This window comes from Dromiciops gliroides, chromosome 2 (genome assembly GCF_019393635.1).
Source record: "Dromiciops gliroides isolate mDroGli1 chromosome 2, mDroGli1.pri, whole genome shotgun sequence".
NCBI classification, from domain to species: Eukaryota; Metazoa; Chordata; class Mammalia; order Microbiotheria; family Microbiotheriidae; genus Dromiciops; species Dromiciops gliroides.
The window spans coordinates 61027225-61049286 of NC_057862.1; the positions used below are offsets into that span (position 1 = coordinate 61027225).

The 22062-nt window shown below is 45.2% G+C and overlaps 1 protein-coding gene across 3 annotated transcripts in view; it reads left to right on the forward strand.

The window, feature by feature from the left end:
* ANXA11 (annexin A11) overlaps nucleotides 1-18325 on the forward strand; it is a 51985-nt gene extending 33660 nt beyond the window's left edge. For all 3 annotated transcript variants that reach the window (XM_043987739.1, XM_043987742.1, XM_043987740.1), the window contains exons 3-15: nucleotides 1755-1867; nucleotides 3119-3526; nucleotides 3968-4055; nucleotides 4466-4560; nucleotides 5974-6087; nucleotides 6730-6820; nucleotides 7336-7415; nucleotides 7570-7626; nucleotides 9303-9396; nucleotides 12465-12560; nucleotides 14028-14086; nucleotides 14736-14858; nucleotides 17531-18325. In XM_043987739.1, the coding sequence (XP_043843674.1) occupies nucleotides 1755-1867; nucleotides 3119-3526; nucleotides 3968-4055; nucleotides 4466-4560; nucleotides 5974-6087; nucleotides 6730-6820; nucleotides 7336-7415; nucleotides 7570-7626; nucleotides 9303-9396; nucleotides 12465-12560; nucleotides 14028-14086; nucleotides 14736-14858; nucleotides 17531-17590 (1478 nt within the window). In that variant the 3' untranslated portion in view covers nucleotides 17591-18325. The remainder of the gene's footprint in view (nucleotides 1-1754; nucleotides 1868-3118; nucleotides 3527-3967; nucleotides 4056-4465; nucleotides 4561-5973; nucleotides 6088-6729; nucleotides 6821-7335; nucleotides 7416-7569; nucleotides 7627-9302; nucleotides 9397-12464; nucleotides 12561-14027; nucleotides 14087-14735; nucleotides 14859-17530) is intronic.
* Nucleotides 18326-22062: the final 3737 nt, after the last annotated feature.

Genomic DNA, 22062 nt, shown 5'->3' on the forward strand with positions numbered 1-22062 from the left:
AAGATATCGTTTCAATTTTCTGAATTTATTGTGCTCTATTTAAAGAAGCCACATGATTAAAAAAAAAATCCTTGATATGAAAATCCTTAAAGAATAACAGAAACTTCTACCCCAAGTACTGTGGCTCTCATAGAGACAGAGAACCCTTAAGCTTTGACAATTTGCTAAAGTGTTTGGTTTTTTTTAAGCCTGCCTTTGACTTCCCAAACATCTAGACATCTAGATTTGAGAGATACAGTATATATAGTATAGTGGATTTGAAGGTCAGTCTTGGCCCAAAGGAACTCAGTGCTGATCCGGTTCTTTTGACTAATGAAATCAGATGACCCAATTCCTTCCCCCACCCCTTTCCACATCTTTCCAAATATTTTATTTCTAGACTTGGTGTGGGGAAATCACATGATTTTTGGAAGCTGGCCCTTGGACAGGTGGGCAGCCTCCAGAGTTACAGAAGCCCAAGGCCACTAAACTGATTGGGAAATAATGCCTTAGAATGAATGTGACTTAATTTAGGGGTGATCTTATAATTTCTGTTTATTTTTTTTTCTTTCTGTTTATTTTTAAAGATACCTATGTCATAGCATAAATATTTACATAATGGGGTGATTAATTTTTACTTTAGTTAGATTCTGTAGCCCAAGATACATGACAAGCAGAAGTCACAATGAGCATTAATTGAGCATCTGCTATTCAACAAGCATTTATTAAGTGCCAAGTCAGGCCCTGTGCTGAGCAAAAGCAGGGAGATAGTGTTCCTAAGAAGATAGGGCCCCCTAACTATAATGTAAACAGTTCATTAGTGGGGGAAATAAGAGTAGAATCGAAGATAGAATGGCAAATGTCTGCCTCAGAGCTCTCTTGCATATAATCAATCAAAAAGAATTTATCGAGCTCCCACTATATGTGAAGCACTCTTGGTGCCCTGGATACAAATACAAAAATAAAATAGTCCTTGTTTCAAAGGACTTACAGTTTATTCAACACATTCACAGATTAGTAAGTATGGATTGGATACCAAATGATATTTTTGGGTGAGAAAATCAACAAAGGCTTCTTGCAGGAGGCAGCTGTTCAAATTTTGAGAATCCTTGCTCTGCTACTCCCACCATGGGCAAGTCACCCCACCCTCAAGGGCCTTTGGTTTGTTGTCTATAAAATTTGTAGTGTGTTGTACATAATAAGTACTTCAAAATGAGTTTTCATTTGTTCTTATTCTTTTGGCCTTTCTAGATCTATCTCTTATAATCCTGTTATTCTATAAGAGTGTGAAAGGGGGAGGGATTTGTTCTCAAACTGGAGGATTCTCAAGCTAATAAGGCCCCGAGATGGGCTTCATCAGGTTTCCTCTACTTGCCTTATCCCAAGACTAACCCTAATCCAGGCTAGAGCTGCCCAGTGATACCCCTCCAGTTGTATCAGCATTCAGCTCCCTGCTGCCAGTTTTTAGCATAGATCCTTGTTTATATGGAAGGAAACTCTTACCTGCCTTTTTCTGCCTTGGGAGAATATCTTTTTTATTTACATTAGGAGTTTGTTCGGGAAATGTTATTTTGAGGGCCTGGGCTTCTTTGTACTGTACCCCTACAAAGGTTCACTTGCTCTCTTAACCCGGGGAGGGAGGGCAGGGGTCAATGTTTGGGGCCTTTATCGTTTTTTGCCTTCCTTTCCTTGGCCTGTCCAGTTGGTGAGTTTTCAGCTTTGGACAGTAGCAGAGGGTCAGGCCTGGTTTGACGATGTTTGTTGTTGTATTTCAGGTGGTAATGCCTGGGGGGGCGCAACCTACCCTCCTGCCCCCATGCCCCCAATCGGGCTGGACAATGTGGCCAACTATGCTGGGCAGTTCAACCAGGATTATCTTTCGGGAATGGTAAGTCTTGCTCCTTCAGGGTGATATTGTAAAGAATTGGATTTATTTTGGCAGGAAAGGGGAAAATGCTCTTGTGCATTTGGGTCCATGATTTTGACTGTGTGACTTTCAGTCAGCAAATGTTTATTGAACATCTGTTTCTCTGGGGTGCATATTGGACCATTTGGGGAAAATGTTTGTCCTAGCCAAGAGAGCCAAAGCATCTTTGTACTGTACTCTAGCAGTCTTAGAGGATCCTTGATCTAGAACTGAAAGAAACCTCGAAATCATCTAGTCCAATCCACTCATTTTACAGGTCAGGAAACTGAGGCCTAGGGAACTGAAGTGACTTATCTAAGGTCACACAGGTAGAATCCTACTATGTGTCCTCTTGGTCAAGAGAGGAAAAAGAGACACATCATTTCAAAGAAATGAACAAGCCTTTGGGTTTTTGTTTTTTTTTTCGGGGGGTGGGGTAGAGTGAGAGAAGAGACATGAAAAACGGAAAAGACATTGTTCCCGCCCTCAAGGAACTTAGAGCCTTGTTCAGGGAGACAAAACAACAAGATGAGATGTGAGTTTGGGTTTCAAGGAGAAGGGACACTTCTTCCTCTGAGACTGGGATAATGGAAGAGATGGTGGAGGGGAGGTGTCTGAGCAATGTGAGATGTAGATGCTGGCTGGAAATATTAACTAAAAACAATTAAGTGGGGGCAGCTAGGTGGCACAGTGGATAGAGCACCGGCCCTGGATTCAGGAGGACCTGAGTTCAAATCTGGCCTCAGACACTTAACACTAGCTGTGTGACCCTGGGCAAGTCACTTAACCCCAATTGCCTCACTAAAAGAAACAGAAACAAACAAACAAACAAACAAAAACCAATTAAGTGCTACCGTACAGTAGGGAGGCATCAGTGTGGGCTAGGGAAGTCAAGTCTTATAAACCTCCAGAAGCTAGACTGAGGTCCTTGACTTTGAGATCCTGTCTTTGGCCCACTGGAGTGGGAGAAGAGATGGCTCTGTAGAGAGCTGGGCTTGGCAAAGAACACCCTGCTTCTCCCTGATGATCAAGTGTGAGCTCGTGAGAATCCGCCTCAAAGAAGAGGGGAGGTTGTGGGGAGAGTGTGGCGATTACCAACAGGTTCTAGTCTGAGCTTACTCTATTTGACAATGGTTTGAGCTCTTAGGGTGAGTGGCTTTTTGAGGTTGTGTATTTCTTGAAATCGCTCCTTGATTTAACTGTGACATTTTTATTTTGTTTGTGATTTTTCAGGCTTCTAACATATCAGGGACATTTGGAGGTGCCAACATGCCAAATATGTATCCTGGAGCACCCGGCGGAGGTTTCCCACCCATTCCTCCTGGGGGCTTTGGGCAGCCCCCTCCTGCCCAGCAACCAGTACCCCCCTATGGGATGTACCCACCTCCCGGAGGAAACCCACCCTCAGGAATGCCAGGTTACCCAGGATACCCTGGGGGGCCCATGCCAGGCCAACCCATGCCTCCTCCAGGGCAGCAGGCTCCAGGGGCCTATCCTGGTCAGCCGCCAATGACCTATCCAGGGCAACAGCCAATGCCACCGCCCTCCCAGCAGCCAGTACCACCACCTGGGCAGCAGCAACCGGTGCCATCCTACCCTGGATACTCAGGATCAGTCACCCCAGCTGTCACTCCATCACAGGTGACATTCGAAGACAATAACCATGTCCCCTTCCCCAAATCTCTTCTTCTGCAGGCTTCCCTGACATGACACCACAGGTCATTGTTTCTAGACAGTTCACCCTTTGGTTGACCTTTTATGAATGTGTTCCATTTTGCCAATTCAGCTGTTAAAATGTGATATCAAATGGGGAGTCAATGCAGTGCAGATGGACGTGGGGTGAGAAGCTCTGGGTTCCAGTTCTGAACAGCGGTGTGACTTAGCCTCCCTGGGCCTGGCGCACAGCAGAAGTAGAAGAATTTGAACCCAGATCCTCTCACCCTAAAACAAGCATACGTTCCACTACTGTAGACCTTCACTGAGTGCAAGGCTCTGCCTCAGGGGTCCCTGGTGATTTTGTGTCAGTGCCCAGCCCGATCATTTCAGATAAGCCTCTTAACTGGTTTCTCTCCATTTGCCTAGTTGGGAAAACGAGGCACCATCCCAGATGCTCCGTGCTTTGATCCCCTGAGGGATGCGGAGGTCTTGCGGAAAGCTATGAAGGGATTTGGTGAGTTTCCTAACTTTGAGTTGACTTCAGTGACCGAAAGGCCACTTTCTGTCCTTTTTGGTGATGAAAACATGGGCTAGGGGCAGCTAGATGGTGCAGTGGATAGAGCGCCAGCCCTAGAGTCAGGAGTACCTGAGTTCAAATCCGGCCTCAGACACTTAACACTTACTAGCTGTGTGACCCTGGGCAAGTCACTTAACCCCAATTGCCTCACTAAAAACAAAACAAAACAAAAAAAACATGGGCTGGGGTTGACAAGGAAGGAGGAAGTTGGAATTCGGGCTGCTATGTGGGATGGAAATTAAAAGGATGAGGTGAAGGAGTAACACAAGCTCTGGGTAGTTCATCTATATTTGCACAGAAGGTCCTCCGCCCCTGCCCAGCTCACAGCCTTTTCCTTTTTTACCCAGGGACTGATGAGCAGGCAATCATCGACTGCCTTGGAAGTCGCTCCAACAAGCAGAGGCAGCAGATTCTTCTCTCCTTCAAAACAGCATATGGGAAGGCAAGTCTGGAAACAACACAGAGGCACCAGGCCCTGCCGAAATCCAGCATTCATTGCTCATTACCCAGAACTTGGATGGATGTGGGCGTCTCCTTCCCAGAGAATCGTCCTGCTCATCCCCGTTTTTCTTGGGGCCTGGGAAAAGTGTAGGGGCCATGGACATGGGGATAATGCCCCTCCCAGACTCCTTTCATTGCATTCATTTTGCTTACTGCATCAGTGGTCTCCCAGGTAGAGGCACTTTATTTGAGTGAAGTATCTGGTCCCTCTGAAAAAAACCTTGAGTCCATGACACTGTAATGGTGGAACTGAAGGACACTGGAGTTGGAATATGGAGATGTTGCTATTCCCTTGGTGTTTTTCTTCAAATGTGACATAGCTAGATAGATGGATGGGTAGGTGGACAGATGTATGTACATATATCGTTTTTCTTTCTCCCTTAATTATAAGCACATAAATTACAGGGTTGAGCGAATTAGAGGTCATTCAGTCCATCTTCCCATCCTATGGGAAGATCTCTCCTCCTTTGACTCGATGAGATGAGAACTTGACTCTATGGTAGTTAATATTTATTAAGTGTCTACTATATACCCAGCACTCGGTAGGTGTAGGGAGAGTAATACAAAGACAAAAATAACGGTAGTTAAAGCATTTACCTAGTGCTTGAAGGAACATATATTATCTCCTGTCTTTAATGAGAAAAGGGCTTTGAGTGCTGGGGCACTTTGAGTTAACTGTTTCTTCCTGCCTCTTTCCCTGCTTCAGCAGAGATGCCCATAAGTAGCAAAGGCAAAGAGATTTAAAAAGGTGGGGGGCTAAGGGGGAAGGTGGAAAGAAATAAGCATTTATTAAGCCCCTGCTGTATTTCAGGCCATGTGCTAAGCACTTTTATAGACATGCTCTTTGAGTGAAGAAAAGAAGGGTGGATGCCTGCATAAGGTTACCTGCTTGATCATCCTCCCAGATTAAGGCCTGTTAACCTCTCTGGGCCTCAGTTTTCTTATCTGTAAGACTGGGCCATCAACATCTACCTTACTGACCTCATAGAGGTTTTATGAGAACTGAATACAAAACATGTAAAAGCTTTTGAAGAATAAAACATATAAATCCAAGTTATTATTCCTTTCAGCCTGGTAGCCAGTGAGTCTTCAGAGAAGTAGAGGGTGTGAGTAAATGTTTGGGAAGTCAGGGCAGTTGGGAGCTAGGGAGGGAGGCAGTGTGTTAGAATGGGAGAAACAGTGACTGTTAAAAAGATCTGGGTTCAAATCCTGATCCTGGTGCTTTCTACCTGTGTGAGTGACCTTGGGTGAACCACTCTATGTCCCTAGACTTCACTCAGTCTCTTTATCTGTGGGCTCAGCTTCTGAGAGTGGTCTTGGATTTCTTGTTCTTCTGTGCTTCCTCTCCAACCAGGACCTGATCAAAGATCTCAAATCCGAACTCTCAGGGAACTTTGAGAAGACCATCCTGGCTTTGATGAAGACACCGGTCCTTTATGACGTCTATGAAATAAAGGAAGCCATCAAGGTTGGTGGGTGGTTAGTCAGTGAGCACTGTGTCAGGTGCCTGAGTCTGTGATTGGAGTATCATCCATCCACAGTGGGGGCTTGCACCTTCCCCTGGGAGGTTTGTGGTCCTGAAACTCCTGTACAGGCTGAGATGGAGAACTAGGATTTAGGTAGAAGAAAGGGCCAGGGCCAGAGTCAGAGGCTGACGCAGTCCAAACCAAGAAGCCCAAGCAGGCCCAGTGCCCTGTCTCCTTACAGGGGAATGTCTAACCCCATCAGGAGAGGTGATTGTTTTCTTCTTGAAGAAGTGTGTGTGTGTTGGGGGGGGGGTGGGTGATCCACAGCCCATTTCAGAGCTTTTACCACAATCTTTTCTGTCTGACTCAGATCTCTCTTGTTCATAGGCAGGTCCTCAGGCTATGGAAAGGAAGCTTAGCTTGCTCCATCCAGTCTAGGCAGCAGGAGTTAGGATTATATGCATGAAAGGTCTTTAGGAAAACCTTTCAGGTTGTCTTCCTAAAACAATAAGGACGCATTCATTGCTGGCATTTTTAGGGAGCCAGGAGTGATCGCCATGCCTCAGTGTCTTTGCTGAGCTCTCTTTGAAAACTGGGCCCGTGATAAGGAGTTTGTGATTGTTTGCTCTTTCCCCCTGACATAGGGCGCTGGCACCGATGAAGCATGCCTCATTGAGATCCTTGCCTCTCGCAGCAATGAACACATCCGAGAAATCAACAGGGCCTACAAAACAGGTTAGGCTGGCCTGGCAGGCTCTGTCTCAGTCCCTGACAGTGTTTTCATGGAGACATACATGTGTGATAGCAGGCCTTTTATCCCGTGACATAATCCTGGGGGCAGCTAGGTGGCACAGTGGATAAAGCACTGGCCCTGGATTCAGGAGGACCTGAGTTCAAATCTGGCCTCAGGCACTTGACACTTACTAGCTGTGTGACCCTGGGCAAGTCACTTAACCCTAATTTCCCTTAAAAAAAATCAAAAAAGAAAGCAAGAAAGACATAATCCTTTCCCCTTTTCCTTATTCCCTTCAGAGCTCCTTCCTCTTAACTCCATCCCATCCCTCCCTGCTGTTCACTATGATTGCAAGACCTGTCCATCACATGTTACCTAGCTGGTAGTTTTCTCAGTTTGACAGGAGCCACCCTAAAGCCGCAGTATCCACAGTGTCCACCTAGGCCCTTCTGTCCATCGGCAGGTCAGCCCTGCTCTTGGGCTAGGCAGACTTGTTCAGTGTCTTTCTTATTTTCAGAATTCAAGAAGACTTTGGAGGAAGCCATTAGAAGTGACACATCAGGACACTTCCAGAGGCTCCTGATCTCTCTTGCTCAGGTATTGTCTCAAGAGTCACATCTCTGGGTTCCAAGGCAGAGTGGGTGTGACGTGGGCATTTATTTCCAAAGAGATCATGAAGTCGTGATCTCTCCCCAGACCCTCCATGGGGCCCTCCAAGTTGTAGACATAACAAATGGAACTTTTCTTCCAGGGAAACCGAGATGAAAGCACAAATGTGGATTTGTCCCTGGCTCAAAGAGATGCCCAGGTTAGTATATAGCCGCACCAGTGGGTGCCTAAAGTGACTCATCTCTTCTCTTTTTTAAGTTAACAATTCACTTTGCCTCCCGCCTGATTCCTGCCCCCTTCTGAGGAAGAAAAAAGAAAAAACAAACCCTTGTAACAAATTCGTGTTGACTCATCACTTTTCTTACATTCTGCAAGGAGTAATAACTAATTTTCCAAGGCAGGGAGTTGGGACAAACTGAATTTTTTTTTTTTTTTGCTAACAGTAGTGATGTTTAGGAAAGTCTAGGCTAAAAACCACACAGCAAAAGTCAGCTTTTCATAATATTGAACCATTTCATATTCATTCCTCAATATCTGCTCTACTTTATATATGAAAAGGCTCGTTTTATTTGGTATTTTAAGTTCAGAATTTTAAACTCTGATCCTCCTCCCTCCAAAAAAGAAACCAGCCTAGATATGTTTAAGAGAGGCCTAGTGATGTTGGAAATATTATAGACAAGATCCCTCCATGAGAGAGCAGATTGGACTGTGGATTATCGGATATGAGGTTCCTGTTAGCCCAGTGATTCTTTCTAATCCAACTGAGCTGTGAGCTTTTTACTTGCCCAAGGTCCCATTGATAGATTATTTGTTTTGTTTTGTTTTGTTTTTGTTTGTTTGTTTTGCTGGGCATTGGGGATTAAGTGACTTGCCCAGGGTCACACAGCTGGTAAGTGTCAAGTGTATGAGGCTGGATTTGAACTCAGGTCCTCCTGAATCCAGGGTTGGTGCTTTATCTACTGCGCCACCTAGTTGCCCCCTCATTGATAGATTATATCAGGGCTAGGATTAGAACCCCCAAACCCTGAACTCCCTGGTCAGTGTTCTGTAAATTAGCCTACATTATCCCTTAGCATGGAGCTCTTTGCTGCATTAATGGGGAAGAGTCTGCGGTCTTCAGGTGTAGCTTAGGATCTGTATTTAACCTGATCTCAGAGTCCATCTTTCCTACTTCAGCCAAGTTTGCTTACTTCCCATCATCCCAATCTAATATGCATGTTCTCACTTCCAGACCTTGATTATCCAGGAAGCCCATAGGAGGCTTCTGGGTTAGGTAGGGCCTAGTTTCTTAATGATAATCATAGGGGGAAGCTAGGTGGCGCAGTGGATAGAGCACTGGCCCTGGATTCAGGAGGACCTGAGTTCAAATCCGGCCTCAGACACTTAACACTTACTAGCTGTATGACCCTGGGCAAGTCACTTAACCCCAATTGCCTCATACACACACACACACAAAAAATGATACTCATGACCCTGTTTGTCCATTCCCCAACTCCCTGCTTGCCTTGACCTCTCCAGTCCCTAACTTCTCATTGGCTTCTGTGTACTCTGAGTCTCAAGCTTGACCCTGTTTCATCATTCCCAGTCTCCCTTTGGCTTTGGTCATCCTCACTTTCTGCTCATTTTCATAATCCATGGCACTCCCCACTCCCCACCAGTCCTTTGATGCCAACCTCCAGGTAGCAATGCTGTGAGTGGTAGCACTTGACATTGCTTGGATTGCTGTATCCATTCCTTTCATTTCCATCTGCCCCTCGGGTACTCACCTAGCTTACCCATAGAGCCTTCATGGCTGACCTCCTCCCCTAGAAACAAGATGAGTCTGAATATTTGTAGTATAGGGGCCTCACATTTGCCTTTTCCTCCTCTGGCCAGGAACTGTACGCAGCTGGAGAGAATCGTCTGGGGACTGATGAATCCAAGTTCAATGCCATCCTGTGCACACGGAGCCGAGCTCACCTGACAGCAGGTAATGGAGCCTAGAGCCGTCTGTAGATAGTCTGTTTTCTTACTTCACAACTGATTCCCTGATGCATCTGGACAGAGGGAGTAGTGCAACTATAAGCCTTTCCAAGGATGTTTTTCACTCCCTAGTTCAGGAGTTCTTAACAAAAGGTCATGGGCCTCTTTGATAGTGTCTAGTGAAACCACTGAGCCCCTTCTCAGAATAATGTTTTTTGTTTTTTTTGTTTTTGTTTTGCGGGGCAATGGGGGTTAAGTGACTTGCCCAGGGTCATACAGCTAGTAAGTGTCAAGTGTCTGAGCCTGGATTTGAACTCAGGTACTCCTGAATCCAGGGCCGGTGCTTTATCCACTGCACCACCTAGCTGCCCAGAATAATGTTTTTCAATGCATATACATAGGATTATAAAGGAAACCAATTATATTGAAATAAAGATATAATTTTTCCATCCACATTCAAAGACACCCCCACCTTGAAGTCTATCCTCATCCTTTTTGGGATAAGTGAACCCCACATTAAGAATCCCTCCCCTGGGGGCAGCTAGGTGGTGCAGTGGATAAAGCACCGGCTCTGGATTCAGGAGTTCCTAAGTTCAAATCCGGCCTCAGACACTTGACACTTACTAGCCGTATGACCCTGGGCAAGTCACTTAACCCCCATTGCCCCGCAAAAAAAAAAAAAAAAAAAAAAAGAATCCCTCCCCTAAGGATGAAAGATTATCTGGCGATACTTAAAATGGACCATCTTACTCAAGGCAGCATCGGAGTCCTCCTTGTCATCCCCTCTACCCGCCTTCCACCCAAGACAATCAGCTTTTACCTCCAAGGGAACAAAGTCAAGGGATCGGCTGGGGCTGGAAGGAGGGTCTCTTGTTGACTAAAAGCTATAGACACTCATTTCAGGTGTCACAGCTAAAAAGATAATTTGGACATTTTCTAGGCTCCATCCTTTTTGAAAGGTGAAGCAACTTGCCCACGGTCCGTGGAGCTAATTAAGGACAGAGACAAGATTCTCTGACAGTTACAGAAACATGATTCTCTGCCTTCCCTTAGGAGCCACAGAAAGTTGTCACAGACATATGTGTGAAGGCACAGGTGCGGGCCGGAACCTAGAGATTGGTCCAGGGGACAGTTGGCTTGGCTCCCAAGAAGATTAGACCCCATCCCCATCTTCTACTAGTCAATTAGTGTTTCCTGTGTGCTAGGTTGTGTGAGGGAGATAAGACAAGGAAGGTTCCTGACCTTGAGTGTACAATTAAGGAGGCAGGGCTAACACGTGACACAACAGAGAAGTATTGATTCCAAGCACTGTAGGGGCCCCTATGGCCTGGAGAATCCTGAGAAGGCTTTCTTAGAGGAAGGGCTTCTGAGGTCAAGACTTGATCCTCTTCTTCCCTCTCCACTCACAGCCACTCAATTGCTCCATTATGTCAGTTTCCCTTCAGTGCTGTCTCTTATATCCATCCTCTTCCACGATCTCCTTTCCCCATATACCTATTTTGTTGTTGTTCAGTTGCTTCAGTCGTGTCAGACTGTCTGTGACCCCATTTGGAATTTTCTTGACGAAGACACTGGAGTGGTTTGACATTTTCTTCTCTGGCTCATTTTATGGGTGAGGAAACTGAGGCAAACAGAGTTATGTGACTTCCCCAAGGTCACACAGCTAGTGTCTGAGGCTGGATTTGAACTCAGGTCTTCCTGACTCTAGGCCTGGTGTTCAATTCACTGTGCCACCTAGCACCAAATAAAATACATTTTTTTTAGCCTGGTATTCAACACCTTCCACAGTCTGACTCTAGCTTACCTTTTTGGCCTTATTTTGCCCTATTCCTATTCACACATTTTATCTGTCACTCAAATCTTTGGATTACAAAGGCAGCTAGGAGGCCCAGTGGATAGAGCACCGGCCCTGGATTCAGGAGTACCTGAGTTCAAATCCGGCCTCAGACACTTGATACTTACTAGCTGTGTGACCCTGGGCAAGTCACTTAACCCCCCTTGCCCCGCAAAAAAACCAAACAAAAAAAAGACAAAAACAAAAGTATCTACCTCCTAGGGTGGTTCTGAGAATCAAATGAAATTACTTGTGAAGTGCTTAGCACAGTGCTTGCTTGGCATATAGTGGACGCCTAATAAATGCTTGTTCCATTCCTTCCTGCTCACTTTTGCCCATCTTCCTCTCTTCTCCTGTCTCCATTCATTTGCAAAAAGATTTTCCAGACCTGAAAGAGATTCTCTCCGTTGCACTCTCCCTTCCCCCATGGACATTTCTTCCTATTATAGTTCCTCCCTTCGGGTCACATCTCAGTTGCTCCCTCACCAATGAAGCCACCTTTGATCCCTCCTGGCAGGGACCCTTCACTCCCTAAGCTGTTCATACATTTAGTCAAAGCCTGACTTGTATTCTAATTTTTTGTGTCCGTGTCAAAAAGCAGCTCTGTCTTCTCCATGAGACCCTTCCTGATCCCCTCAGATATGAGTGCCTTCTCCTCCACAAAATTACCTTCTGGATGCTTCCATCTGATGATTCCCCTTAGAGAAGTCAGCTCCCTGAAACAGACATTGTTTCACTTTTGTCTTTGCCCAGTCCTTGGCACTTGTTGGGTACTTAGTAATCAGTGCTTCTTAATTGATTGGTCCACAGGTTATCATCCCTCCTATTAGACAATAAGATTTTTGAGGTTAGGGCTATTTTTTTCCTATCATTGTATTCCAAGCATCTAACATAATGCATTGGGAAAGAGTAGACATTCATTACATGCTCATTAAATTTAATTGAATTTAGCTTGGGTAAGACTTGGAAAATCATCCAAGATTCCCAGCAGGTGGAGGGGCACGCACAAAGGTTTGAAGGCCGAAGTGGTTGTGTTCCTGGGACATCAAGGCAATTGGCCTGAGTTGAACAGAGGGTTGCCTTTAGATAAAGTGACTGAGCAGGATGGAGTAGTCACCAAAGGCAGTTTCTGAGGGCAAAGAGCAGAGTGGAAGGCACCCGGGGAGTCAGTGTCAGGGTAGGCCGGCATCCCACTTTGCCAGGCAAAGGATCATCCTCATGCGTCTTCTCTTTTTCCCTAGTTTTCAATGAGTATCAGCGGATGACAAACCGAGATATTGAGAAAAGCATCTGCCGGGAGATGTCTGGGGACTTGGAACAGGGCATGCTGGCTGTGGGTATGTATCCCCGGTGACTTTGGTTGACCACACTTAGGGGGAAACTTTCTGTCTTTAACTTCTGGGGGTGCTGGGAGAATCTTCTGCTGATGCAGGATCTGCTTTTTGGGTTAGGCATCCCCCCGGGGATTCCCCAGGGCAGGCAGAAGGGAGGAGCCTTTCTAAAACAAGAAAAATGAGGTCTGGGGGTTGGGAATAGGAGAGGAGAGACTCATGCCCAGTCGTCACATTAAAGGGTCAGGGAGTAGGTCACTTCTTTTTGCTTTGTCCAGCATAGCTGCTGTGCACCCCAAAGTAATAACCATTTTCTGAACTGATGTCATTTGTGCAGGGACAAAAGAGGGTGAGGATGGCCTTCGTAAGGGTTTCCTCACTAAAAGTGTTGCCACCCAAGTTAGGGGAGTTTGATTCTTTTTGTCTGGCTGGGTATCCATTTCTTGTCTCACTGTGTCCTTTGCAGCCAAGCTAATTGTACTTGTAGCTTCGTTCTGGGAGATCCTCAGTGCATCATCCGTACTTGGTGTTGATGGCTGTGAGGACAGGGGGAGGGATCACTGGGCTTCTCTTCCAGAGGAAATGAAATCACACACATCCTGCCAAGTTTTCTCAAAATACCTCCCTTAAATAATTGGTCAGCAGAGAGACTGTTCCTCACAATGCCAAGTCACACTGTACTATGATGAGCCGGGTCGGATTCCCCATGTGATTGACTTTCTCCAAGCGTGGTGCCACCCCCACCTTCACCCCATTTCCCTAAAACCTCTTGTAGCTCCTCCTCAAGAAGGTTGGCATCTGCTCCTGTCCTTCTCCTTCCCTCTTACAGTCCACATTTCTCTGTCTCCTCAGGGGGCTACAAATGGCCCTTTCAGGCATACTTGGAAAAATAACGTCTGTCTTTTCAATTTGCTTTTCTTGAAGCTTTCTGGATCACATGCAGGGTAATCCCCACTAATTTCTCTGTGTGTTTCCCATGGTGTTTGTGGCTTATTGAGTGAGGAAGCATCTCTGAAAACATTCCTTCCATGCTTTGCTGCCTTTTTTCTGTGTGAACATCATTTGCAGTTGGTGTCTTCACCTTGTCTTCCACCTAAGTGGTTTTTTCATGAACATCTGTGTTCCTTTAGAAAGAAACAATGAGTGATGCATAAAATGCTCAGTTTCCTTTGCCTTTCATCAGTGGTTGGTTACCAAGTGCCTTCCTGAATAAGAAGTTGGGCTCAGATTGAGGCATCTGCATGACCTTTGTTTCAAGAAGCCGTGGAACTGGGACTGTGGGATCCTTGTGGTGGGTTATGGGAAGTCAGACTCTGGAGGAGTAGAAGAAAATGGCCTCATGCCAGGTCCACAGACCTGGGATGAATGAAACAGTGGTTTAGATGCTTCAGGCCTCCCAACAGGTTCTAAATTGCTGTTTCTTAGCCCCTGCATAGATCGATAATCTCATGAAGCTGTGTTTCTCTGTTACAGTCAAGTGCCTCAAAAACACTCCAGCTTTCTTTGCCGAAAGACTCAACAAGGCAATGAGGGTACGTGTGCTCTAAGGACCTTTGCTCACAGCGGTGATGGTAATGGTAATTATAAGGACGAGGATGATAGTAATAATATAACACTTTAAAGTTTCCAAAGCCTCTTTACTTACAACAACCCTCGGAGGCAGCTGCAATGATTATTCCACATTTTACAGCTGAAGAAAATAAAACAAATTAAGTGACTTGCCTAGAATCACAGTATCTGGGGCAGGATTCAAACTCATGTCTTCTGGACTCCCAAACCCATCACTAATCACTACTCCATCCGGGAAATGTCAAGGAAACCACAGTTCTGCCCGTTGGGTACACTCACGGCAAGGCTTTGGAACAGAAGTCACTTTTAGCCTAATAATTGTGCCCAGAGAAGACCTGAATGAATTAGTTGTAGCTGGGAGGGATGTGTCCCTCTGTGGGCCAGAAATCAGGTCCTCCCCACATGGTGGTCACGCTCTGTCGTGCCCAGTGGCTGTCATGCCATCCTCAGAAAAGGGGAAGTAAACAGACCCCCCCCCCCCCCACTGTCAGGCTGAGAACAGAAGTCTGAATATGTCTTATCAGATCATTCCACTTCCAAATAGGCTAACTCCTCTTAAGTGGGATGGGGAGATCAAAGATACTGATTCGTGTTTTTCTGGTGACTCTGCAGGGAGCAGGAACAAAAGACAGGACTCTCATCCGGATCTTGGTGTCTCGAAGTGAGATTGACCTGCTTGACATCCGAGCTGAGTATAAGAGGCTCTATGGCAAGAGTCTATATCATGACATTACGGTAAGGAGGACTTTTTAGTTGGGGAATTAACTGGGGTAAATTGTGATCTCTTTCTCTCTTGTCTCTCTGTCTCTCTCTGTCTCTCCCTCTCTCTCCCTCCTCTTACACTCTCTCTCTCTCTCTCTCCACTCAAGGTCTAAACCTCACAATTTAGTTCTTTACTATATACATTGCTCTGTTATTATGCAGTTCCACATACAGATATCATCAATATCTTGTCTCTTTAAATAAGATATAAACTCCTTGAGAGCAGGGTCCCCACCCGATTTTTTTTTATATTTCCCCAAAGAGCTACAAGTCATGTCACTAAATACTTAAATTAACTCATCCAATGAGGAAACACTCCTACTCCTGTTGAGGTTGACAATCAGGAACAATACCCATACCTTCTGCCATATTGTTTGTAATTGATTCTCATAGGGATTCATTGACCTCTTACTCTTTAATGATCAGTTTGTCTCTTTGGTATGCTAGTGGATTGAATTTGAGTCACAGAGCCTTAGAGTTGAAAGGGACTTTTCACCTTTTGAGGTCCTTTAGCCCATTCCTAGAGATATAAATTGATTTCCCAAGGTCCTTCAGGCAGTGAGTGGCAGAGCTGGGAGTTGGCCTGGTCCCCAAATTGAATTCTTTCCACTGGGCCATCCTGCCTTTCGATAGGGTGGTGGTCCTTGTCCTGCCACCTGCACCAGCCTATCTTTGTGAGGAACAGTCACTCCAAGTCTTGGTTGGGCATCTTCTGTGGTGCCCAGAACAGGTGATGAAACAGATGAAATCATGGAACAATTAAGTGCTAAACTCTGGTACAGTCTGCTTGGGCAGTGAGTAAGTACCAGAGAGGACATCGGAGAGGTTGGGAGCAGCTGAAGAAGGCCCTTCCGTGGTAGAACTTGGGTCAGGCCTTCAAGGATGGAGAGGATAGGTGGAGTGGATGGGGAAGAACCATGGAGGGGTTAGTCTAAGCAACGTACTAGAGGCAGGAGTGATCGTGACGTGTCTGAGAAACAGTAAAGAGGAAACCGCCTAATGATAGCAAGCATTGAGTACCAGGCTGGGGGTCAGAAAGACCTGAGTTTTAATTCCAGTTCTGACATTTACTAATTTTGAAACCCAGGGTAAGCCATTGAACTTTTTGTTGTTGTTGTTTTGGTGAGGCAATTGGAGTTAAGTGACTTGCCCAGGGTCACACAGCTAGTAAGTGTCAAGTGTCCGAGGCCGGATTTGAACTCAGGTCCTCCTGAATCCAGGGCCAGTACTCTATCCACTGCACCACCTAGCTGCCCCACCATTGAACTTTCTGAACCTCAGTTGACTCATGCTTTAGTGTTTATTGTTATACTGTTTATATATCACTTTCATTTCCAAATAAATAACTCCTTCCTTCTCTACCCTCTCTCTACCCAGCCCTTCTAACAAAGAAAGTAGTGGGGAGGGGGGTGGGAATTGAACAAAACTCACATTATCAACATTCACCAAACAAGTCTAACAGTATATGCAGCATGCCACACCCACTCTCATCCCCCTCTGCCTCTGTATATAGAAGGGAGGGAAACTTACAAGTCATCAACAAATTCAGGTATTTCTATAGACAGAGGAAAGAAAGAAGAGGATTGAACTATGAACCTGCTATTTATAGCTTGTCCTGTTAAGTATATATCAATTTAAACATAGTAGTAATGAACTTTTTTTAATTAAAAACTGAGATAGAAAAGGTCAAAGGTCTAGGTCTAGCTTCAGTTCATTTTGATATTTGGTTATTAACCATACCTTATTAACAATACCTTGCAAAGATACATACATTCAAAATGGAAGAAACACATTTTTAGCTATACTTCCTAAATCATGGTACCCATTTCTCAACCCTATCCAGTAAATGGAAGCAAAGGATTTTGTTGAAATTCCTCTATTGATGTAAACCTCAATTTTTTAAGCCATAGGTGACCCTCTAAAATTAGAAAGGATAGATGAGCTGTGTATGGTCTGTCCAATAAGGGGGTTCTTATGCCGGTGAAATTATGGGTCCTTGTTGTGTTGACCAATAATACAAGTACTACTGTGTGGGGATCCATTTTGCCCTTGAAAATGAATCTTCCTGCATGAAAGGATTGGGAACCATTGGTTTGACAAATGCAAAAGCTCTTTTTAAAAATCCTCTAAAGTGTAATACCAGAATAAGGAATAATTATTATTCTAAGTATCTTCCTTAGTAGGATAACCTTTTGTGTTCAGGGGACAAGTCATAATTTACTTACTTTGATGCCACTTAAAAAATATCAAAGAACATGTAGTTTGTAATTTAAAAAAAACTTAGCTGGGCACTTGGTTCAGATTTACTGTTTGGCTCCAGAAGGATTTGATCTTTGGGCAGGGATAGATGGGCAGAGTTGTTCTAGTGGTTAGCCAGGGGGCTCATTTTTCCTGACTTGCCATCTGCCCCCAGCATGACCTGGATGCCTCCAAACCCCCAAGAATCTTGGCTTTGCCCGCTCTTAATGACTCCAGGGCACTCTCCTTGGCCTGCTGGAGATACTGTTTAGCTCCATTGGCACATGCAAGATCCTGCTGGGGCTTGGAGGGGTGGCTTCTCAAAATTGGGGCCCTTGAGGTGAGGAAATCAGGAAACAGGGTTCTTCTTTTCTTGCCTAACTTGTTCCTTCGGTTTCTGTGGCCAGGGAGATACCTCCGGGGATTACCGGAAGATCCTGCTGAAGATATGTGGAGGCAACGACTGAGCCCGTGTGTTTGCCTTCTGACCAAGAAGAGGGAAAGGAAAGAAGCCTTCCCCCCCCCCCAAAAAAAAAGAAAACCCAGACCTTTGTAGATGTTCCAGTGAGAAGTGGATGCCAAAACATCCATCGTAGATACCCTTCTTCATCCCATCCCTTCCCCTTCCCTAATGCCATATCACCCTGAAGGACTTTGATAGATGTTTTAGAACTTTCTCAGGATATTTTTTTCCCATCCATCACTGTGGCCACCAGCTTTCTGCTTCTTGAAGTAGATAATTTGTTTCCTTTCCTCCCTCAGAGCCTCCCATAGTCCCATTTTCCTGTTGCACGTTCTGAGACTGTTGGCTTCATTTAGACTCTTTAATTGTGTTTTGAAGCAATGCTTACTTTTTAAAAAATAGCCATTGCTCTACGCATGTCTTTTTAAAAAAATTTTTTAAGCCACAAACATTTCTGGTACAAGGGATGACTGGTTCTCTGGGGAGGGGGGGCATGTTTGTGAAGGGGGTAGGAAGGCATTTAAACGTAGTCTGGAGGGAATGTGTCACAATGACTGTCATTGCCAAACACTTTTAAAGTCTACGTGGAGACTGTGTACTGTACCTTTAATGCACAAATCATGAGAATGTAGCAGCAGCTGCTAGCGACAACTGAAGCGCCTTCTCTTCTGATATGTATGCCTTAAACCTGAATGTCTAGCTGAAAGCTGTTATCCAATTAAAGCCATCTCTCTTCTAAGCTGGCTGCGGTGTATGGTTTGCTTTTGAGTTTGTGGGGCAGATTCGCTGTTGAAAGGGGCTAAGGCTTCTTTCCAAAAAGGAGGCCTGGAGGATAGACATCAGAGCTAAAGTAGAAACCCACCTTCACAGTGGGAAGGGTGTGTCGTCGTCCACGGGGACTATGTTTTGTTTCCTCAAGAGACTAAGGGCTCACTCTCCAAATGCAGGCACTGCAATATTGCTAATGGAGACATGAATGGAGTGTCACTGTGGCAATGTGGGGATACGAAGGGTGGTGGATCAAAGTCCAGGTGCAGAGCAGCAAGACTGAAAGCATGATGTATAAAGGTTGGGTGGGATGAGGAAGTCTGCGGGAAGCCAGCAAGCCAGTTGCATCGCCTCTAAGGAGAGGATCAAGACATGGAAAGCTCAGCGTCAAAAGTCAGGAAGAGGGGCAACTAGGTGGCGCAGTGGATAAAGCACTGGCCCTGGATTCAGGAGGACCTGAGTTAAAATCCGGACACTTACTAGCTGTGTGACCCTGAGCAAGTCACTTAACCTTTATTTCCCCGCCCAAAAAAAAAGTCAGAGCCAAGAAACAGGACTAACCCAGGCTGATGGTGTCGTGGGAACAAACAGAAAGAATTGACTGGCTCCTCCTTCACTTCCATCTTTTCGTCTAGGTCAGGGGTTCTTACTGTGTGTTTATTGAATCAGATTACTTTCTGGGACACTGAAGAATTTGCTGCTTGGTCCCACACCCAACCACTGGCTGTCATCTCTTAGCAACCATAGAGAATAGCACAGATACCAGAAGATTATTATTAAGCATATAGTATGTGCCGGGGATACAAAAAAAGGTAAAAGGCAGTTCTTGTTCTCAAGGGGACATACCGCTTACATGGGGAGAGAACATGGAAAAAAACCACATACAGACAGGTTATGGGCAGGATAGGATCAATGGAGGCAGGCCATCGGCATTAATTGGTCAAAGGCTTCCCATAGAAGGGGAGGATGTGGAAGGAGATCATTCTACATGTGGGATACAACTGGTGGAAATGCCCAAGACAGGTGTAAGAAAACTGTAAGAAAAAAGGGCAGGGGTCAGGCTTTAAGGGCTTTGAATGTCAAACAGAGGTTCTGACATTTGATCCTGGAGATGATAGGACACTGAGTTAAACAGTTTCTTACTCACAGGCATGTGAATACATGCAGTACCCTTATCCCACGGTCCCTTAAACACACAATAATCACAGGAGTTCAGGTATATAGTAAGTCGTGTACCCTAATGCAGAGCCTACTCTCCTTGTCCTCTGCTCTTGTGTCTGTTGAGAATATTCATAGGGACTGAGTGAGAGATGGCCCTTAGGGGTAGTCACTCTCCAGATTGGGGTGGCCTATACTGAAACCCCTTTCACCATTATCAGCCACGAGGACAGTGGGATTAGCAAACTTTACACACGTGGATGAGATGAAGTTTGCTAAACTGGTCTATGCTTTTTTTCTTTTTTTTGGTGAGGCAATTGGGGTTAAGTGACTTGCCCAGGGTCACACAGCTAGTAAGTATCAAGTGTCTGAGGCTGGATTTGAACTCAGGTCCTCCTGAATCCAGGGCCAGTGCTTTAACCACTGTGCCATCTAGCTGCCCCTTGGTCTATGCTTATTGAATTTACAGGTAACCCACCACAAAAAGATGCATAATACACTGGATGAAAGAATCGGACCCAATGGATGAAATTTGAAACCAATAAATGTAAAATCCTATTCTTAGATTTTCATGATCACTTCACAGCTAAAGGATAAGAAAGGACCTAGATGAATAGTAGTTCAAATGAAAAGAAAAATTGGAGGAGGCAGGTTTAATTGGTTGCAAGCTCAAAATGAGTCCATGATAGTGACAAGTAGCTTGCCCAAACAGCCAGCTTTTTTCTTAGTCTTCATTCATGAACATATTAGGGTCCAGAATGAGTTGTATGGATCCTATTCCCTGGTTAGATCACATGTGAAATATTGTGTTGGTTTGGAGTGCGACCCTTGAAAAAGGACTGGGTGGGGACAGCTAGGGGGTGTAGTGGCTAAAGCACCAGCCCTGGATTCAGGAGGACCTGAATTCAAATCCGGCCTCAGACACTTGACACTAACTAGCTGTGTGACCCTGGGCAAGTCACTTAACCCCCATTGTCCCACAAGAAAAAAGACGGGGGCACCAGCCACAATAAGATCTTTGCAGCTGGGATCCATTTCTGTTTTCTGTCAAAAAGAGTGCAGGGATTTGAAGCCAGCACACTTCTGTTAAAATCTTGGCTCTGGGACACTTAACAGTTGTCTAGTCACTTAGCAAGTCACTTAAACTCTCAGACCCTCAGTTTTCTCATCTGGGAATAATGCTTTTATTAATCCATCCCACAGGGCTGCTGTCAGCAAAGTGCTTTGTAAATTAAAATATTGGTCTCAGCATAAAGTATTTGTTTGGTTTTTTGTTGTTTTTTGTGTGTTTTTTGTTTTTGTTTTTTTTGCAGGGCAGTGAGGGTTAAGTGACTTGCCCAGGGACACACAGCTAGTAAGTGTCAAGTATCTGAGGCTGGATTTGAACTCAGGTCCTTCTGAATCCAGGGCTGGTACTTTATCCGCTGTGCCACCTAGCTGCCCCCCTCAGTATAAAATATTGACTCAAAATCCTATCTCCATATGTGGGATCTCCTTTTATTCTGTAAAATGGGGAGAGAAGACCCAGGCACTGAACCTGACCCTGTCAAACACCCTGAGTGCTGCAGAATCATGTCAAAATTAATTGTGAAATACTTAATAAAATACAATAGAACATCCCAAGTTATGAATCTTGGGATTTGAGGTCAGAGGTCCGTGGCATTACATGTGCAACAGCAAATCCTGAGCAAGGTAAATTGCTGGAAGACCCATGATAGAGCCTTAAACCCATATGAGAACTGATCCTGTAGGGACAGCTAGGTGGCGCAATGGATAAGGCACCGACCCTGGATTCAGGAGGATCTGAGTTCAGATCTGACCTCAGACACTTTGACACTTACTCGCTGTGTGACCCTGAGCATCACTTAACCCTCATTGTCCCGCCGCCCCCCCCAAAAGTGACTTTCTTTTTTTTTTTTTTTTTGTAATCAATCAAGTATTTATTAAGCACCTGTACATGGCAGATCTTTCACCCCTTTCCAACATTCATTCTCAAAGTATGAGGATACAATGCCCCTCACACTTAGCATTTTGTAAATCATATTACAAGTCAAGCCAATATTTATCATGTGGAGGAAAGAGGGTGGGGTGGACAGAGAAGACTGACAATCCCAAGCCCTCCTCACTTCTAGGTGATAGATGGGCCCTGTGGCCCCTGTTTGGGGATAAGCAGCATTAAGAAAGAAGTCACATTTTCCTGGCTTATTTGAAACACTCAAGGCATCATTTAGATCTCCCAATTTGGGGGTGGAGTGACAAGGGAATGGTAGTGTAAGGTCAAACGTGTCTCTCGCCTGGGACTTGGGGGAGGTCTCTTCACATGAGGAGCCTCCCTTACCAAATCCCAGTCTAGAAAACAAGTGAGCAATAGACCAAGGTCAGAGGTTTCTCAAGCAGGTACCTGCCCACAGGTCACGGTGACTGCAAGTCCCAGCTAACCCGTCACCTTAGAGACAGATCACCGGGAGCTGTGGCTGGGAGCAGATACGGGCAGCTGCAGGACTTTCATCCGTGCTGGAACCCAAGCTTGGGGCTGGACCCTGGTGGAGA